The sequence below is a fragment of the Mobula birostris genome, chromosome 6 (assembly GCF_030028105.1).
Source record: "Mobula birostris isolate sMobBir1 chromosome 6, sMobBir1.hap1, whole genome shotgun sequence".
NCBI lineage: Eukaryota > Metazoa > Chordata > Chondrichthyes > Myliobatiformes > Myliobatidae > Mobula > Mobula birostris.
The window spans coordinates 98,336,166-98,357,877 of NC_092375.1; the positions used below are offsets into that span (position 1 = coordinate 98,336,166).

The 21,712-nt window shown below is 42.4% G+C and overlaps 1 protein-coding gene across 1 annotated transcript in view; it reads left to right on the forward strand.

Moving 5' to 3' along the window:
- The window catches only part of ace2 (angiotensin I converting enzyme 2), a 114,973-nt gene that overhangs the window by 54,169 nt on the left and 39,092 nt on the right, over positions 1-21,712 (forward strand). The window contains exons 8-10 of the mRNA XM_072262357.1: positions 1,902-2,074; positions 13,704-13,930; positions 19,656-19,800. Of these exons, the coding sequence (XP_072118458.1) occupies positions 1,902-2,074; positions 13,704-13,930; positions 19,656-19,800 (545 nt within the window). The remainder of the gene's footprint in view (positions 1-1,901; positions 2,075-13,703; positions 13,931-19,655; positions 19,801-21,712) is intronic.

Genomic DNA, 21,712 nt, shown 5'->3' on the forward strand with positions numbered 1-21,712 from the left:
TCCCATATTCCTTCACTTGGCATCAAGATCGTTGCTAATTAGCAGAATATCTACCTTGCTGAGAAGTTGATGTACAAAAATTGTATAGTTACTGAAACTATCACTGACAGAAGTGGTATCAAATGAGGATAAGCCCATCAGATTACCTAGAGAATCATCGTCAAGGGGTATATATACCTCATCAAAATCCCCTGAAGCAACAATATCCTCATCTTCTCTTCATCAAGAATACCTACAACACTATCAACCTGATTAAAAGCAGCTATCTGCCTGATAATTAAACATCTTATTCTTAGCCAGCCCCTCAGGACTGAAATTGACTAACTTCCACTCTGCCTTTGTGAGTTTTGAGTGACCAATGAGGCCAATGTGGACACTGGAATAGGGAAAACATGCAAACTACACACAGACTTTACCAGATACATCTCTTGCACTAGAGCACAATAAAAAATTAGACAACATGGCACAGAATGCAAGGACCCAGTCAGGCTCATTTGAAATATTGAATCAATACACATGGGTTGGAACAAAATTAACAAAACCTGTGGCATCATAGACAGATAGGGTTGTAAAGAAAGCTTCTGGCACATTGGCCTTCATAAATCAAAGTATTGAGTACAGGAAATGGGATGCTATGCTAAGGTTGTATAAGGCCAAATTTGGAGTATTGTGTGAAGTTCTGGTCACCTACCTACAAGAAAGATACAAATAAGATTTAAAAAGTACAGAGAAAATTTACAAGGATACTGTCAGGACTTGAGGACTGAGTATAGGAAAAGGTTGAATAGATTTTGTTCTCCAGAGCATAAGAGAACGAGGGGAGATTTGGTAGAGGTACACAAAATTACAAGGAGTATAGCTAGGGTAAATGGAAACAGGCTTTATCCACTGAGATTTGGTGAAACTAGAACTAGATATCATAGGTTAAGGTTGAAAGGTGAAATATTTAAGGGGAATACGAGGGGGAACTTCCTTCCTCAGACGATAGTGCAAAGTTGGAGCAAGCTGCCGGAGGACGTGGTGGATGTGGATTAGATTTCAACATTTATCAGAAGTTTGGTTAAGTATGGAGGGCCATGCTTGCTGGGACTGGGCAGAATAACAGTTTGACATGCACTATATGGGTCAAAGAGCCATTCCTGTGCTGCAGTACTCTATGATCAAAGGATAAACTTTCCCAAAACCTGTTTAGGAAATCTTTAAAGTTCAGTAAAGGAGACCCAAAACATTGGTAAAGAAAGGAAAGCAGAACATGAGAGCTGGCCAGATAGAAGCATGAAAACAGATCGTGGGATATATAAAAACAGAAAGATTAGGTGAAATTAATGAATATCCTCTACAGACTGAGTTAGAAAAATTAAACATCAATCATCAGTGAAGATACAAACTGCTCAGTGTAGAGTAAACGAGGAATTCAAATGCATGTGCATTAATGGACAGCTGGATTTTGAGAAAGTAATACAAATCCACGAGATCAGCTGACCTGCATGTGAGAGTTATCAAGTAGTTGGAGATGGAAATAGTTGATGCTCTGGTTCATCTTCCTAAATTCCATAGATTCTTGAATATTTCCCACAGGTTAGCAAAATATAACCACACTGTTAATGAAAGCAGGGAGAGATAAGCAACTCAATTTATGTAGTGCATTTGGACTTACAAATCACTTTTAAGATGCACAGAAGAAGATATGAACCAAAATTTGAGCACATTGGATTCTGAGGAATAAGTTCATTTAGACTATAAAATACAGCACACCTGTCCTGTAATAGGTTTCTAAAGTATTCAAGAACCATTTTATATCATTGTTCAGATTTCAAGAATAATGACCCCAAAAACAACATAGCCAATGACTAGGAAATCAGACCAGCCATCTGACAATGCCTGATTCCTTTCACTTGCAGAATTGGGATCCAACAAGGATGTTTCGGGAGGCTGATGAATTCTTCCAGTCTTTGGGCCTCAAAGCAATGAATAGCAACTTCTGGAACCACTCCATGATCGAGAAACCTACTGATGGCCGTAAAGTTATCTGTCATCCAACAGCTTGGGATATGGGCAATGGAAAGGACTTCAGGTACAGCTTGTTCAGAATGTGAAACAGCAGATCCTCCAACACAACACACAGCAAAGAACAGTACAGCACAGGAAACAGACCTTCACTCTACCACGTCTGCACCCAAGTTAACTAAATCTCTTCTGACTGTACATGATCAATATTGCTCCATTCCCTGCACATTCATGTGTCTACTAAACACCTCCATGATACCTGCTTCTACCACCAATGCCCACTTCAGGAACCTACCATTCTCCATAAGATCTTGCCCCAATCATCTCTAACATCCCCTCTCTCACCTTCGTACTTGACATTTCTGAGACATTAATTTACATTATATCAGGCGGTAATACATTTAGAGAAAAAAAACTTAATTTTCATATGTATTGCAAATTTCCACTTCTGATTAGTGTCATATTTGGTGTAGTTGATGTGAAAGTCAAATTTATTGAGCTTGTTCATCACCATGAACTTCTTTCCTTGTCATTGATTATCCCTGGAATAATCACCCTGGGCATTCTACAGCCTGTTGGCCACATTATGAAATCAGAAACATTCCAAGGGCCTCAAGTGTTAAATAAAACTTTCCTCTGAGTCATGCAATCAACCAAAGCTGGATCAAAGAAGGAGAGTTTAAGGAGTGTCTTAAAGGAGGAATGATAGAAAGCATCAGAAGGTTTAGGGAAGGAATTCTGAACTATTCATCAAATTCTTGAGCTGTCCACAATGGAGGAGCGATTAAATTCAGGTATGACTAGAGTTATATTTGTTCTTAATAAAGACAAACTAAGCATGGGTTTATGGTAGAATTATAATGCCCTGGGTAAGATTTCTACTGCTATGTTGTGAGGTATTTTTATTTTAGCAGTGTGGCCTGATAGTCAGAGCGTTTTGGGTTCAGCTAAAAATAAGGAGTCATGTTGCCCAAGTTAGGACAGTTGTGCCAGCCAATCAGGACTGATTGGGTACATATTGTGACTTTCTGCCCAGCGGGATGCCAGAGAAGATTCTAAAGTGCTGGGTGGAAAGAGATTTCTGAAGGAGTCCAGCTTGGGGAGTTTTTGGTGGAGGTGCAGAGAGAAGAGCACCAGGGAAGACGCCTGGAGGGTCTCATCCGAAGGGGAGACCCGAATGCAAGGAATGCTTTGCAAAGAATTCCAAGAAGGGAAATTTTACCTATGGTTGGTGATGAGAATTCAGTGCAGTGAATAAAGCAATACACCCAGCTACTACAGAAATGAGCTCCAATGTTTATGTGCACACTTAGACTGGTTTAACTGTAATGGCTCCTTTTACCTTCCTTTTCTTTTACCTTTAACTGTTTGATAAAGTTGAAAAATACTTTCTTTATACTTTTATACTGGTGTATCATCCAACGATAATTGGAGACGATAATTGTGTGTGAGCAGTATTTACACAGCGTTTGCTTAATCATTTACACACTGCTCCTTAATCAGAACATCACAACTTTCCTGCTTGGTTAAACCCCCAATCATACTGACCCTAGATGTATATTATTTATGAAAGGTGGTTTTCTCATCGCTGACTCATGTGGCTGTTAGCAGACTTAGCTAATGCGCCAAGTTTGTATATGAGCCCCTGTGAGAGGGTTACACTTATGGGGGCTCATCCAGGGTTCGGATACTGCATGAATGCTGTTTAAGGATTGATTAAATGATTTATTTGTGTGTTTAAGCCAGTGTTTGTGGAATCTGAGGTGCATTGTAATTCTTTATGATGGATGCTGTGGGGATTAAGGTTTGGTGTGATTTGAAGACCATATCTATAAGTAATGCTTATTTTCTGAGCCGGGTGGATATTTGAATTCTTAATGAACTGCTACTTAGAGTGTTGAGTTCTGTAGAAGTACTGGGGATATATACACTGATTGAATGGCATTTTGACCAATCAGTGGGTAAGGATGTTGTGTACGTCCAGGCTACCAGAATTGTGACTGAAGATGCACTGCCGATAAGATACAGGCACCTGGAGAGGTGGGGCAATGTGCAGTCCATATTTTTAGAGAAAAGGGGATGTAGCTGAGGGTGAAGGCTTTCAAGACAAGTTGTTCTCATTTTTGTGAAGTGAGGGAAAGGAGCTGTCTGATGTGAAAGGTCAAATGGGTCTTTCAGTGGTTGATTTAAATTCTGAGCTAGTTTTGGCTACTATATTACTGGTTGATAAATGTCAAAGTGTACACATTAGGGAGCCAAAGTTATTATAGGCTCAAAGCGTTCTCTGAGCAAAACCCAACCTAATGGCAAAGAAGAATATGAGGCTCAGGCAGAGCAGACATCTAAGTTACTGGATGAGTGGAAGTGCTCAGATAATATGAAAAAAACAGCGACTGGTAGAAAGTTTAAAAGGTCAGGCTGCTGAGCTGGTGAGGTCCTTAAAGGCAGAGAACCTGTTGGTCACGTCTTTGAGCTTCATGCAAGTGTTAGAAAAGGGGAAAAACTTTCCACCTGCATTCAGGCTAGAGAAACAGCTGCATTGCTTGTGCCAAAAAGGGGCCATTCAAATGGTTGAGATAGATCAATTAAGGATGAAGCAAGTTGTGAAGGGCGTGCTGGCACATGGCGTGATTGCTTTTGACATTCAAATGACTCACAAGAAGCATCCACTTCTCTGAGCTGCTCAGAGAAGTAAGAGAGGAGGAGTGGGAGGCGTCCACCAGTCAGACAAAGTCCTTAGCAATAGACTCTGTTGCTGAAGTGACCACTGATGCTACACAAGTGAGGGTTTTGCAAGATGAAGTGGAAAAACCTGCAAACCGAGGTATTTTGGTTGATGACAAGCCCGATAGGAAACCTGACCCACCTGTAGGATATCCTGAGCAAGGGATGTTGTTGAAAGGGGTCTTTTGACAAGGGAAGCAACTGTTGCAACTGTGGAGAAGACGGATACTTCAAGCGGGAGTGTGAAGGACGAGAAAACCTTTGGAAAGTAACCCAGTGGTTGCTTAAACAAAAAAGGAAGTCGGAAAACTTCAGAGGGACCCAGTATGAGAAAGGCCTGGTGTCTCGAGAGAACACATTCCAATCAGCATATCAAGAGAGATACTAAAGTGCAAAACCCTATTCCTGAAGGGAATCAAGTTCAATGAAGTTTGGATGTTACAATATGGATTGAGGGTATTTATGTTAGAGCCATACCTGAAACAGGTTCTCAAGTTAACTTACTTTACAGATCCCTTTACAACCAGCATTTGATGCATTTACCATTGATGGCACTCAGTGCCCTAGAAATTCATAGAAACATAGAAAATAGGTGCAGGAGTAGGCCATTCGGCCCTTCGAGCCTGCACCGCCATTCAGTATGATCATGGCTGATCATCCAACTCAGAACACCGCCCCAGCCTTCCCTCCATACCTCCGATCCCTTTAGCCACAAGGGCCATATCTAACTCCCTCTTAAATATAGCCAATGAACTGGCCTCAACTGTTTCCTGTGGCAGAGAATTCCACAGATTCACCACTCTGTGTGAAGAAGTTTTTCCTAATCTCAGTCCTAAAAGGCTTCTCCTTTATCCTCAAACTGTGACCCCTCGTTCTGGACTTCCCCAACATCGAGAACAATCTTCCTGCATCTAGCCTGTCCAATCCCTTTAGGATTTTATACGTTTCAATCAGATCCCCCCTCAATCTTCTAAATTCCAACAAGTATAAGCCTAGTTCATCCAGTCTCTCATCATATGGAAGTCCTGCCATCCCAGGAATCAATCTGGTGAACCTTCTTTGTACTCCCTCTATGGCAAGGATGTCTTTCCTCAGATTAGGGGACCAAAACTGCACACAAGGATGTCTTTCCTCAGATTAGGGGACCAAAACTGCACACAATATTCCAGGTGTGGTCTCACCAAGGCCTTGTACAACTGCAGTAGTACCTCCCTGCTCCTGTACTCGAATCCTCTTGCTATAAATGCCAGCATACCATTCGCCTTTTTCACCGCCTGCTGTACCACCATGCCCACTTTCAATGACTGGTGTATAATGACACCCAGGTCTCGTTGCACCTCCCCTTTTCCTAATGGGCTACAATTCAGATAATAATGTTTTCCTGTTTTTGCCACCAAAGTGGATAACTTCACATTTATCCACATTAAATTGCATCTGCCATGAACTTGCCCACTCACCTAACCTATCCAAGTCACCCTGCATCCTCTTAGCATCCTCCTCACAGCTAACACTGCCGCCCAGCTTCGTGTCATCCACAAACTTGGAGATGCTGCATTTAATTCTCTCATCCAAGTCATTAATATATATTGTAAACAACTGGGGTCCCAGCACTGAGCCTTGTGGTACCCCACTAGTCACTGCCTGCCATTCTGAAAAGGTCCCATTTATTCCCACTCTTTGCTTCCTGTCTGCCAACCAATTCTCTATCCACATCAACATCAATTCGGGGCCTTAGTGCTGATGATTACACATAGGATGGTTACTTGTCATTGAAGCTGGAGTTTTCAGAAGCAGATGTTAGAGTAGCTGAGACCGTTGATACATTAGTGTTGGTCTGTCCGGATCCAGATGAAAAAGGGGAAGCTTCCATTCTTGTGGGAACAAGTGCTTCCATTGTGAGAAGGCTCATGGGAGCATACAGAAAGAGAGGGAAGAATTTTTTTGAAAAGCCTGCCCCTGTTCAGAGCTGCTTTTGAGAAGGTGCAAGTTCATCCTAAGCAGGATGATGAGCATAAATGAGGAACTATGTGGCACACCCAGTCCAAACCCGACATGCTACAGCCTAGGGAAGTAGCTAGAGTGGCAGGAAGCCCTAAATTCCCCAGAATGCCCGAAGCTGAGGCCCTCCTGGTGGATGATCTGGAGGATCATGAAGAAGAGTCACACTTACTTGCTGGAGTGCTGATCAGACCTGATCTGCAGAAAGCTTCGGCTGTGCACATGAACAGGATGGCAGTAGTAGTCAGGAATACCTTGGAGAGAGAGATGTTAAATTAGATGGGAGATGCCAATAGTGCATCATTTCACTGAGATGGTAACCTCTAGTTTTCTAGTGAGAAGACCAGGAGAGACAGTCTCCCGGATTGGGAAAGTTAACAGCAGTCATTCAAATTCTACCCAGGGAAAGGAAACAGAGACTAACTGAGAAGATGTTGAAGATCAAAGATGTCTTTTCTACTGACGAGTTGGATGGTGATTTTTCCAAAAGTTCTTGCCACACTATTAAAGTGATAGAGGACACCTTTTCTGAGAGAGTTCTCAATGGTTAACACCAGCAGAGGTTGAAGATGTTTGCCATATCCTACTGAAAATGAAGGAAACTGGAATTATCACAGAGTCGAGAAGTCCTGATGAGTCACCTGTAGTGGTCGTGAGGAAGAAGAATGGGAATGTACGAATATGTGTTGATTATCGGACCCTAGATGTCTATTGTTTACGAAAGATTGCATTTTCAGCACTGAGTCACATGGCTATTAACAGAGTTAGCTAACAAGCCAAGTTATATACAAGGGTTACAGAATACTTTATTACTAAATGGCTGCTCAACACTGAGCACGTGTGCACTCGGTCACCATTGTAGCTTCTTGTTTCGAGTGAACTGCTCACATTGCCCACTGCGAACTGAAGTTCTTTATTATGTACACACATAATAACATCTTTAATATATGCTGCTTAACAATATCATAATCCAGTGCTTGCTCAGCATCTAAAGCTGTATAAACTTGTTGTGCCTTGCCTTTAATTACACTTTGTAACATCACTGGCTGTTGGTCTTTTGGCCACTTTAAACTCAGAGCCACAGTTTCAAAATGCTGGAAATATTTGTGCACTTCAGCTTCATTAAATGGAGGAGCCAAAATAATCTCACGACTAGCAATAAACTGCTTCGTAGAACCAGAAGACTGATTCCCGGACTTTAATTTCTGCATCTCTAGCTCAAATTTCCTCTGGTTTTCAGCTTCTCTTTCTTCAAATTCCCTTTTTTTAATAGCCTCCCTAGCCTCAAATTCCTTCTGTTTATTTACAGCTTCTAACTGACTCTTTTCCAAATCAGCTTCTAATTGCCTTAACTTTATTTGTTCAAGATGTAACTGCATTTCCAGATTACTCATTGGAAACTTATCTCCTCATCAAAGAAATTCAAAGTAATATAATGCTCAGCGATTTTTCTTTGTGTAAAAGCCTTGGTGGAATTCCTCGTAATTCCTTCAATATCCAACTTCCTAGCAATCTCCAATACCTCAGGTTTTCTCGCATTCTCTAAAGACCCCAGTTAGGCGTGTCCAAAAACCCGTCAATATCCATTGTTGCTGAATACTACTCACACCAATCAAACCAAAAAAAATCAGATATTTCCCTTTTCCAAATCAAAATGGCAATTACCAGCACTTAAACTCAAAATCGGAACATCCTGGACGAGCCCCCACAGGTTATGTTACGTAAACGGCAACAATGAATATCAATCGAGACAGGTTTTTTAAAAGCAACCAAACATTTATTAAACACGGATAAACAATAAAAAAAAACAAACAAAAACTTTAACTGGAAGTTAACCGATATGCAGCTGTTCAACAAATCGTCACTCGGCACTGGTTCTTAAAGCGTTAAATGCGAAAACAATTCTTAAAGCGATGAAGTCAGATATAGTTCTTAAAATGGTAAATTTGAAAGTCCAACAGATTTATACGTTCAATTGGGAGAGACTTCTCTGGAGAAGGATTTCTTCATAGGCGCGACTTTCCTGCTGGTTCTAGCCAAAGGATTCATGATGCAGTAAATAAACAGTTTAAAACAACTGACCTTAATTTATTTAGAGAGAGCAAACCTTTGCATGAACTCTTTGCTCCTTTTGGCAAGAGTTATCTCGATGCAGGTCGTTACCTCTTCAATGAAGACTTTATTAAACTGCCAACCAATGCCGACTCCTCTCAATCCTTCGGTCCTGTACTTCGATAAAGTCTTCACTCTTCCTTCTACTGCTGGAATTGAGTAAATCAGCACATCTAGCCAAAAATTTCCAGTCCAATAATATTGTATCTTGCAAAGACCATTACATCATTCTCATAAAAAAAAATCACAGATCTCCTTGAGGCATGTAACAGCTATATAGAAAATAAAACTGAATTAAAGTATGTATCTTAAATAGTTAAATTAAAAAAAAAAATCACAGATCTCCTTGAGGCATGTAACAGCTATATAGAAAATAAAACTGAATTAAAGTATGTATCTTAAATAGTTAAATTAAAATAAGCAGTGCAAAATCAGAAATAAAAAAGTAGAGGTAGTGTTCGTGGGTTCAATGTCCATTTAGAAATCGGATGGCAGAGAGAAAGAAGCTCACTAGGTTTCAATAGGTACATTTGATGTCAGAAAAATGTATACAATATATATTCTGAAATTCTTTTTCTACACAAACATACAGCCCCCCTTTTACTGGAACATTCTCTCCAGTGTAGCTGTTCCTAAATCGGTGAGTGTGTGCCTTCAGGCTTCTGTACCTCCTTTCTGATGGTATCAATGAGAAGAGGGCATGTCGTGGGTGGTGGGTATTCTTAACGATGGATGCCACCTTTCTGAGGCACCACTCCTTGAAAGCGTCTTGGATACTAGAGGCTAGTACCCATGATGGAGCTGACTAATTCACAGCCTTTTTCCAGTGTCCAGTCTTTTTCATGCAACAGTCTCCCTCTGAGTCCATTATCTGGAATTCCCCAAACCATTCTGTCTCTAACTAGTAAGTTTCTCAAATCTCCAAACTCACAGGACCTACTCAGTGTGTGAAGCTCAGCTAAGTATTGGTCAAGGCTAACACCTCATTTTCGGTCACAGAAAATAACTTATATCTCTCAAAGGTGATGTTTTTACTCGGGACAAAATACTCCTCGAATTTTGTCACCTGTGTCCAATGTAAAAGCTCTCTCAATAGACAATAGAAAATAGACAATGGGTGCAGGAGTAGGCCATTCGGCCCTTCGAGCCAGCACCGCCATTCACTGTGATCAGGCTGATCGTCCACAATCAGTACCCCGTTCCTGCCTTCTCCCCATATCCCTTGACTCCGCTATCATTAAGAGCCCTATCTAGCTCTTTCTTGAAAGCATCCAGAGAATTGGCCTCCACTGCCTTCTGAGGCAAAGCATTCCACAGATCCACAACTCTCTGGGTGAAAAAGTTTTTCCTCAACTCCGTTCTAAATGGCCTACCCCTTATTCTCAAATTGTGGCCTCTGGTTCTGGACTCCCTCAACATTGGGAACATGTTTCCTGCCTCTAGCGTGTCCAATCCCTAAATAATCTTATATGTTTCAATCAAATCCCCTCTCATCCTTCTAAATTCCAGTATATACAAGCCCATTTGCTCCAATCTTTCAACATATGACAGTCCCGCCATCTCGGGAATTAACCTCGTGAACCTCCGCTGCACTCCCCCAATAGCAAGGATGTCCTTCCTCAAATTTGGAGACCAAAACTGTACACAATACTCCAGGTGTGGTCTCACCAGGGCCCTGTACAACTGCAGAAGGACCTCTTTGTTCCTATACTCAACTCGCCTTGTTATGAAGGCCAACATGCCATTAGCTTTCTTCACTGCCTGCTGTACCTGCATGCTTACTTTCAGTGACTGATGAACAAGGACACCAAGATCTCGTTGTACTTCCCCTTTTCCTAACTTGACACCATTCAGATAGTAATCTGCCTTCCTGTTCTTGCCACCAAAGTGGATAACCTCACATTTATCCACATTGAACTGCATCTGCCATGCATCTGCCCACTCACCCAACCTGTCCAAGTCATCCTGCATTATCTCAACATCCTCTGCACATTTCACACTGCCACCCAGCTTTGTGTCATTTGCAAATTTGCTAATGTTACTTTTAATCCCTTCATCTAAATCATTAATGTATATTGTAAATAGTTGTGGTCCCAGCACCGAGCCTTGTGGTACCCCATTAGTCACCACCTGCCATTCTGAAAGGACCCGTTAATCCCTACTCCTTGTTTCCTGTCTGCCAACCAATTTTCTATCCATGTCAGTACCCTACCCCCAATACCATGTGCTGTAATTTTACTCACTAATCTCCTACGTGGGATCTTATCATAGGCTTTCTGAAAGTCCAGGTACACTACATCCACTGGCTCTCCCTTGTCCATTTTCATAGATACATCCTCAAAAAATTCCAGAAGATTAGTCAAGCATGAGTTCCCCTTCGTAAATCCATGCTGACTCGGACCGATCCTGTTACTGTTATCCAAATGTGCCGCTATTTCATCCTTTATAATTGAGTCCAGCATCTTCCCCATGACTGATGCCAGGCTAACTGGTCCCTGTTTTCTCTCTCCCACCTTTCTTAAAAAGTGGGATAACATTAGCTACCCTCCAGTCCTCAGGAACTGATCCTGAATCTATAGAACATTGGAAAATAATTACCAATGCATCCATAATTTCTAGAGCCACCTCCTTAAGTACCCTGGGGTGCAGACCATCAGGTCCTGGGCATTTATCAGATTCAGTCCCATCAGTCTATCCAACACCATTTTCTGCCTAATGCTAATCTCCTTCAATTCCTCCATTACCCTAGGTCCTCTGGCCACTAATACATCTGGGAGATTGTTTGTGTCTTCCTGAGTGAAGACAGATCCAAAGTACCTGTTCAACTCATCTGCCATTTCCTTGTTCCCCATAATAAATTCACCCATTTCTGTCTTCAAGGACCCAATTTTGGTCTTAATTAATTTTTTTCCTCTTCACATACCTAAAGAAGCTTTTACTATCCTCGCAACACACATCAAAGTTGCTGGTGAACGCAGCAGGCCAGGCAGCATCTGTAGGAAGAGGTGCAGTCGACGTTTCAGGCCGAGACCCGTCGTGTGTGTTGCTTGAATTTCCAGCATCTGCAGAATTCTTGTTGTTTGCATTTAAATTTTACTATCCTCCTTCATATTCTTGGCTAGCTTGCCTTCGTATCTCATCTTTTCTCTCCATATTGCCTTTTTAATTATTCTCTGTTGCTCTTTAAAAGTTTCCCAATCCTCTGGCTTCCTGCCCATCTTTGCTATGTTATACTTCTCTTTTATTTTTATACTATCCTTGACTTCCCTTGTCAGCCACGGTCGCCCCTTACTCTCCTTAGAATCTTTCTTCCTCTTTGGAATGAACTGATCCTGCACCTTCTGTATTATTCCCAGAAATACCTGCCATTGTTGCTCCACTGTCATCCCTGCTAGGGTATCTTTCCAGTCAACTTTGGCCAGCTCCTCCCTCATGGCTCCATAGCTCTCATCAATTTGAAAGCTGTTGTAGATGTTCAAAACAACTTCACCAATTATATGCAGAAAAATTGACGCTTTCAGTTTTTCATCAGTTCCCTCCACTTCACTAGACCCCAAGTATATGCTGAATTGCTGTTTGAAGTGTTTCTAGTTATCAGCTAGGATGCCGATAAACTGCATAGGTGTGGGAGGACTTAGATTATCCATGATGGGAATTCTCAGCCTTTCACCTGAAACACCTGAATCTCTCTTGCTGAAATTTGAGAACAACGTCCTCTCTCTTCTCGCTGGCCAGCTACTTTCGATCACTTGCTGCTTGCACCTTTGTAATCACACTCTCTTTCTCAGTCGCACACGGTATTCACTTACTCTCTTTATTTAGACCTGACGCAGACACCTGACTCCATGTTACGTTTGTTCTTAATAAAGACAAACTTGGCGTGGGTTTACATTGGAACATTTTACTACTGAACCTGTGCTCAACACTGCATGCGCACACTCGGTCACCATTGTAGCTTCTGGTTCCGGGTGAACCGCTTGCATTGCCTTCTGGGAATTGAAGTTTTTTATTATGTGCACATAATAACACAGCCAGGAGGATAGAAAGGGAGGAGGTCAGCCGCCTTAAAGGCTTGTAATCAGATCAGGATGAATATCACTCTGGCAGACTGTATGCTGTGAAATTTGTTGTTTTGTGGCAGTAGTACTATGCTTTGCATAATAAAGATACATAAATTACAGTAAGAAATATAAAATATATATACATATAATAAATTAAATAAGTAGTAGAAAAAGAGAGCAAAATAAAATAGTGAGGTAGTGTACATGGGTTGATTGTCAGTTCGGAAATCTGATGGCAGAGGAGAAAAAGATGTTCCCGAAGCGAAGCGTTCAGTGTGTGTCTTCAGGCTCCTGTACCTCCTCTCTGATGGCAGTGTGTCCTGGATGATGGGGTCCTTAACGACAGATGCTGCCTAATCCTAGAGGTCAGAGAGATATTGTGATACAAGGTCATAGGAGGTTGAAAGGTACGTGGAAAACCTCAGTGCCTCTCACCCTGTCCAACCACATACCCATGGTTCCATTTCTACTCACCTTAACATAGAACATTAAACAATAGAGAAGAGCACAAAATAAACTAATATTAACCCTATTTCTCTCTTTCTACAGATGCTGCTTGAATGCTGAGTATTTCTATCATTTTTTGCTTTTCTCTCTGATTTCCAGCATCCTCAAGTTTTTGCTTCTTGGTTTCTATTATAAACTCTTTCTGTCAAAAATGAGCTTATTAGCTGCTTGACAGTGGTGTATATAAGCTGGAGCCCAGCAGTGGAATCAAATAGGAATTGTCCCATTATGAAAGGAAATGGAGAGAGGAATGTAAGCCTAAAATCTAAATACGTAACCTTGTTTTAAATCCAGGATTAAAATGTGCACTAAGGTTAACATGGAAGACTTCCTAACTGTCCACCATGAAATGGGACATATTCAATACAACATGGAGTATGCGAACCAACCATACTTATTCCGAAACGGAGCCAATGAGGGTTTCCATGAGGCTGTTGGTGAGATCATGTCACTCTCTGCAGCCACCCCAAAGCACCTGAAATCTCTGGGCCTTCTTTCGGACTCTTTTATTGAAAATAAAGGTATGTACCAGCTCTTTATAAAGTTACATCCAGATGTTGAATTCCAGCCTCGGTAATTTTATATTTGAAATGAATATTGGAACATAGAACACTTCAGCACACTACAGGCCCTTCGGCCCACAATGTTTTACCAACCTCTTAACGAACTCTAAGAATATTACTGGGATGCAAATAATAATTGGTAAATCATTTTTTATTGTCAGAGAGAGTGAAAAGCTTTTGTTTGCATGCTATTCCATACATAAGTACATTGAGGTAGTACAAAAGAAAAACAGTAAGTTTAAAATATAGTCTTAGAGTTAGAGAAAATATAGTGCAAGAAGACAAATAAGATACAAGGACCATGACGAGGTTGACTGAGACATCAAGAGTCCCCCTTTGGCTTGTTTGCTCATAGAACATAGAACATCGAAAACCTACAGCACAATACAGGCTCTTCTGCCCACAAAGTTGTGCCAAACATGTCCCTACCTTAGAAATTACTAGGCTTACCTACAGCCCTCAGTTTTTCTAAGCTCCATGTACCTATCCAAAAGTCTCTTAAAAGACCCTATCATATCCGCCTCCACCACCATTGCCAGCCGCCCATTCCACGCACTCTGAGTAAAAAACTTACCCCTGACATCTCCTCTGTACCTACTCCCCAGCACCTTAAACCTGTGTCCTCTTGTGGCAACCATTCCAGCCCTGGGAAAAAGCCTCTGACTATCCACACGATCAATGCCTCTCATCATCTTATACACATCTATCAGGTCACCTCTCATCCTCCGTCGTTCCAAGGAGAAAAGGCCAAGTTCACTCAACCTACTCTCATAAGGCATGCTCCCCAAACCAGGCAACATCCTTGTAAATCTCCTCTGCATCCTTTCTATGGCTTCCACATCCTTCCACATTCTGGTGAGGCGACCAGAACTGAGCACAGTACTCCAAGTGGGGTCTGACGAGGGTACTTAATAGCTGCAACATTACCTCTTAGCTCCTAAATTCAATTCCACAATTGATGAAGGCCAATACACAATTCGCCTTCTTAACAACAGAGTCAACCTGAGCAGCTGCTTTGAGCGTCCTCTGGACTCAGACCCCAAGATCCCTCCGATCCTCCACACTGCCAAGAATCTTACCATTAATACTATGTTCTCCCATCATATTTGACCTACCAAAACAAACCACTTCACACGTATCTGAGTTGCACTCATCTGTCACTTCTCAGCCCAGTTTTGCATCCTATCAATATCCCTCTGTAACCTCTGACAGCTCTCCACACTATCCACAACACCTCCAACCTTTGTATCATCAGCAAACTTACTAACCCATCCCTCCACTTCCTCATCCAGGTCATTTATAGAAATCACGAAGAGTAGGGGTCCCAGAACAGATCCCTGAGGCACACCACTGGTGACCGACCTCCATGCAGAATATGACCCGTTTACAAACACCCTGCCTTCTGTGGGCAAACCAGTTCTGGATTCACAAAGCAATGTCCCCTTGGATCCCATGCCTCCTTCCTTTCTCAATAAGCCTTGTATGGGATACCTTATCAAATGCCGTGCTGAAATCCATATACACTGCATCTACTGTTCTTCCTTCATCAGTGTGTTTAGTCACATCCTCAAAAAATTCAATCAGGCTTGTAAGGCACGACCTGCCTTTGACAAAGCCATGCTGACTATTTCTAATCATATTATACCTCTCCAAATGTTCATAAATCTTGCCTCTCAGGATCTTCTCCATCAACTTACCAACCACTGATGTAAGACTATAATTTCCTGGGCTATCTCTACTCCCTTTCTTGAATAAAGGAACAACATCTGCAACCCTCCAATCCTCCAGAAGCTGGTGAGTTTGATAACAGCAGAATATAAGGTGTCCTTCAGTCTGGTGGTACCTGTTCTCAAGCTTTTCTATCTTCTGCTTGATGGAAAGGAGCGAGAAGAAATCAGGGCAATTCATGTAGCTCCCTTTTGTCAGTGCCTTGATCAGGGATATTATCTGACAAAGCTGACAAAGGAATGTCTAACTTGGATCAACCTTCTGACTGAGGAATTCTTATTGATAGGTGTGAAGAATCATTTTGTTGTTTTTTCCACTGCCGTTCAAAAATTTCAATGTTGTATATGTCTTATTCAGATCTTTCCTACACCCAGCCCACATCCTCTGATTCCTACAATACTCAAAAATCTACTGAACTTGAGTCACTAATTCCAGGAAATACTCAGAGACTGAGCCTCAACAGCTTACTTAGACAGAGAATGTCAAAGGTTCATTCCTTGTAGAATGAAGAAATTATTCCTCATCTCTGACTTCAATGGCTAACTTCTTAAAGTGGAGTTAATATCATAATGTGGATTCTTCTCATTCCGATTCCATTCCCATTCCTATTCCCTTTCCCATTCTTATTCTTACCATTGATGAAAATGCTGAAGCTTCATAAGGCATTGATTAGTCCACGTGCAGAGTATTGTGAGCAGTTTCAGCACCCTTATCTAAGAAAGATGTACTGCCATTGGAGAGTGTTCAGAGGATTATTCTGGGAATGAAAGGCTTAACGTATGAGGAGCATTTGATGTTCTGGGCCTGTACTCACTGGAGTTTAGAACAATAGGTGATGTGGATTTAATCGAAACCTACCAAATATTGTAGGGCCTAGAGAGAGTGGATGTGAAGAGAATGTATCCAATAGTGGGAGAGCCTAGGACCAGTGGGCACAGCCACACATTAGGAGGATGTCCCTTTAGAACAGAGATAAAGAGGAATTTCTTCAGTCAGAGGATGGTAAATCCGTGGAATTCACTGGCAATCGACTCTGGAGGCCAAGTCATTGGATAAATTTAAAGAAGATGTTGATAAGTTTTTGATTAGTAAGGGTGCTAAGGTTATGGGGTTGAGAGGAAAAATAAATCAGCCATGATTGAATGGTGGAGAAAAATGGGCTGACTGGATTATGGCCTTCTGGTCTTATTATTCCCAAGCGAAATAATGACGTCAGTGTAACTGACCCACTCCCACCCTAGCAATCGACCCAAAATAGGGGTGTAGTCATAGTCATAGTCATACTTTATTGATCCCAGGGGAAATTGGTTTTCGTTACAGTTGCACCATAAATAATAAATAGTAATAGAACCATAAATTTTAAATAGTAATATGTAAATTATGCCAATAAATTATGAAATAAGTCCAGGACCAGCCTATCGGCTCAGGGTGTCTGACCCTCCAAGGGAGGAGTTGTAAAGTTTGATGGCCACAGGCAGGAATGACTTCCTATGGTGTTCTGTGCTGCATCTCGGAGGATTGAGTCTCTGGCTGAATGTACTCCTGTGTCCATTCAGTACATTATGTAGTGGATGGGAGACATTGACCAAGATGGCATGCAACTTAGACAGCATCCTCTTTTCAGACACCACCGTCAGACAGTCCAGTTCCATCCCCCCAACATCACTGGCCTTACGAATTAGTTTGTTGATTCTGTTGGTGTCTGCTACCCTCAGCCTGCTGCCCCAGCACACAACAGCAAACATGATAGCACTGGCCACCACAGACTCGTAGAAGATCCTCAGCATCGTCCGGCAGATGTTAAAGGACCTCAGTCTCCTCAGGAAATAGAGACGGCTCTGACCCTTCTTATAGACAGCCTCAGTGTTCTCAGACCAGTCCAGTTTATTGTCAATTCGTATCCCCAGGTACTTGTAATCCTCCACCATGTCCACACTGACTCCTTGGATGGAAACAGGGGTCACCGGTACCTTAGCTCTCCTCAGCTCCTTAGTTTTTTTCACATTAAGCTGCAGATAATTCTGCTCACACCATGTGACAAAGTTTCCTACCATAGACCTGTACTCAACCTCATCTCCCTTGCTGATGCATCCAACTGTGGCAGAGTCATCCGAAAACTTCTGAAGTTGTTCTGAACTTCTGAAGATGTTGGCTTATTATTAAAATGCTCAGCATATATTCAACCAGATTTCTTACTGCAGACAATGAGAATGAAAATCAGACATCTGATTTAATAACACTGGTTATATACCCAAAATTAAAATACCAGAAGGACTTAACTGAGAATTGCTGTTGTTTTGATGGAGTCAATTCACCATTTAACATTGTTTCCTTCAATAGAGTCACACAGGATCTCTGGCTCTACACAGCCATGAAAGCTGGTCCTGCTGGCTTGTGTTTGACCTACATACCTCACAACCTTTCCTATTCACATGCCTGTCCAAATGTCTTTTAAATTTTATAATGTTACTTGCATCAATTTGGCAACTCTTTATACATGCAGATTAACCACTGACTGAAAAAGATGCCCCTCAGGTCCCTTTTAAATCTTGCTCCCCTTACCTTAAAACTCTGGCCTCTAGTTTCTGACTGCCTTTCCCTGCCTCGCTCTATCAATGCCGCCCCCCCCCGCAGATTTTATACACCTCCATAATATCATCCCTCAGTGTCCTAAACTCCAAGGAATAAAGTCCTAGTGTGCCCAGCCTCTCCCAACAGGACAATTTTTCAGATCCTGGTAACATCCTCATAAATCGTTTCTATACTCTTCAGGTACTTAGCTACCAACAGCTGTCCTGAAGGACAATCTGTCCAGTTGATGTTAAGAGGATACTGTTAGTGGGTAAAAGTTAAACATGGCCTGACAACACAGAAATATCCCACACAGTTTCCCTGAAATAGTCAAAGTACCCAAATCAGTGTTGACTTCAATATTTCTGTGGGAGACAAAGGGACATTTCCATTTTCCATCCCCATATATTTCCATGACACTTGATCTTGTCACCAATGTGACTTCAGTCACTTTGCAATGAAGAGATCTCCCCAGGAAAGTGAAGTGTGTCTCTCAGATTTAACTGTAAGATTCCACAAGATTAACTACTGTTTGAGTGGTGACTTGGATCTGCTCCAACTTACCTATGGAAGGAACAGGTCTACAGCAGATGCCAACTCATCGACTCTTCACTCAACCCTGGAACATCTGGGCAGCAAAGTTGCTCTTTATCATCCACAATCTCTATCAGCACAGGTTCACCACAGGGCTGTGTGCATAGCCCTCTGCTCAACTCGTTTACACCTATGACTGTGTGGCTAAATACAGCTCCCACACCATATACAAGTTTGCTGACGACACCACTGCTGCGGGGTGCAACAAAGGTGGTGGTGAGTCAACATACAGAAGGGAGATTGAAAATTTGGCTCAGTAATAGCAACAACCTCTCAGTCAGTATCACTAAGACCAAGAAACTGATTGTAGACTTCAGAAGAGGGAAACCAGAGGTCCTTGAGCCAGTACTCAGTGGAGGATCAGAGGTGGAGATGATCAGTAAGTATCTCTGAGGACCTGTCGTGGACCCATTATATAAATATAATTACAAAGAAAGCACGACAGTACCTCTACTTCCTCAGGAGTCTGCGGACATTCTGCATGTCATCAAAAACCTTGGCAAACTTCTATAGACATGTGGTAGAAAATGTGTTGGCCAGCTGCATTACGGCCTGGTATGGGAACACCAATGCCTTTGAGCGGACGGTAGTGGATTTGGCCCTGGAAAAAAGACTGAGTCCTCTCACTTTATCTATTTTATAAACCTCTATAAGATCATCCCTCATTCTCCTTCATGTTTTTAGTTTTTTTTAAAATTAGACTATCTGCAATATGAACAATTTCTATGATATTAATCAGAACATAGTTGTAAAGTAACAGCTGTGAAATCTGTGGTCTCTTCTTCTGTAGAAATTGACATCAATTTCCTGCTGAGGCAAGCCCTGACTATTGTCGGCACTTTGCCTTTCACGTTCATGATGGAGCAATGGAGATGGAAAATATTCAGAGGAGAAATACCCAAAGATCAGTGGATGAAAAAGTTCTGGGAAATGAAGTAAGTTCTAGCGCCATTCAACATTTAAATCTGATTTCTGAATTCCTCTTGTTTGCTGGTTGAAATAAATAGCATCAGTCCTTAGACCCTTCCTGAATGCTTCAGCTGCATTAATATCTTTCCTTAAGTAAAGAGACCTATACTGTAGGCAGTACACCAGATGTGGTCTCACTAATATAACTCCATATAACTGAAACATCCAATACCCCATGTCTCTTTATAACAAAGAAGGAAGCCATTTGGCCCACTGAGTCTGTGCCAGCTCACATATTTCTCTACTTATATTCCTTGTAGTTTATCCTCCCTGAATTCCCATCATTGGTTTTCAGTCGAAGCAAGTAGCTGAAGAAGTGAGCGGAAGAATTCGGGTCGAAAAAGTCGTGTTTTTTTTTAAAACTGTTCGGGGAGAAGGGTCTGCACTGCACAGGCACGTGACGTAGCGCGCCAAGGTTTAAAAAGGGAAAATTTCAACGGTTCTTGTTTCAGTCGAAGCAAGTAGCTGAAGAAGTGAGCGGAAGAATTCGGGTCGAAAGAGTCGTGTTTCTTTTAAAAACTGCTCGGGGAGAAGGGTCTGCACTGCGCAGGCGCGTGACGTAGCGCGCCAAGGTTTAAAAAGCAGACCACCATATACAGCGGCCATCGTTGTAGCGGCCATCGTCGGAGTGGACTGAGTCAGAGTGGGGCGGCTTTGGCTCAAGCAGGCTTCAGCGAGAACAGGTGGAGGCAGGGTAGGTTCTGGTAAGTTTTTTGTTCAGATTGTCTAGCATAGAGGGAATGCCAGGCAGGATGTTGGAATGCTCCTCTTGCAGAATGTGGGAAGTCAGGGAGCCCTCCGGTGTCCCTGACAACGACACCTGCAAGAAGTGCATCCAGCTGCAGCTCCTAACAAACCGTGTTAGGGAACTGGAGCAGGAGCTGGATGACCTGCGGATCATTCGGGAGAATGAGGAGATTATAGATCGTAGCTACAGGGAGGTAGTTATGCCAAAGGAGCAGAGGACAGGAAATTGGGTCACTGTCAGGCGAGGGAAGAGGAAAGGGCAGGCAGAGCAGGGTTCCCCTGTGGCCATTCCCCTCAACAACAAGTATACCGCATTGGATACTGTTGGGGGGGGATGACTTACCTGGGACTAGGTGCAGTAGCCGGATCTCTGGCACTGGGTCTGGCTCTGCAGTGCAGAAGGGAGGGGGGAAAAAGAGGAGAGCAGTAGTGATAGGGGACTCGATAGTCAGAAGTGCAGATAGGAGGTTCTGTGGTCGTGACAGAGAATCCAGGATGGTTTGTTGCCTCCCGGGTGCCAGGGTCAAGGATGTCTCTGATCGATTGCATGACATTCTGAAGTGGGAGGGTGATCAGCCAGATGTCGTGGTGCACATCGGTACCAATGACATAGCAAGGAAGAGTGAAGAGGTCCTGGACAGTGAGTATAGAGAGCTTGGTAGGAAGTTGAAAAGCAGGACCTCGAGGGTGGTAATCTCAGGATTGCTACCTGTGCTAGGTGCCAGTGAGGGTAGGAATAGGATGCTCTGGAGGAGGAACAAGTGGCTGAAGAACTGGTATAGGGGGCAGGGTTTCAGATTTCAGGATCATTGGGACCTCTTCTGGGGCAGGTGGGACCTGTACAAGAGAGACGGGTTACACTTGAACCACAGGGGGACCAATATCCTTTCAGGGAGGTTTGTTAGTGCTGTTGGGGAGGCTTTAAACTAGATTTGCAGTGGGATGGGAACCAGAGTGCCAGAGCTGACAGTGTGGCTGGGGTGAAAATAAATGATATTGAAAGTTTAAGCAAATCCGCTGATAGAAAGGTTGTGAGTGGTGGTAAAAATCTTCTGAGGTGTATATATTTCAATGCTAGGAGTATTGCGGGGAAGGCGGATGAGTTGAGGGCGTGGATTGACACGTGGAATT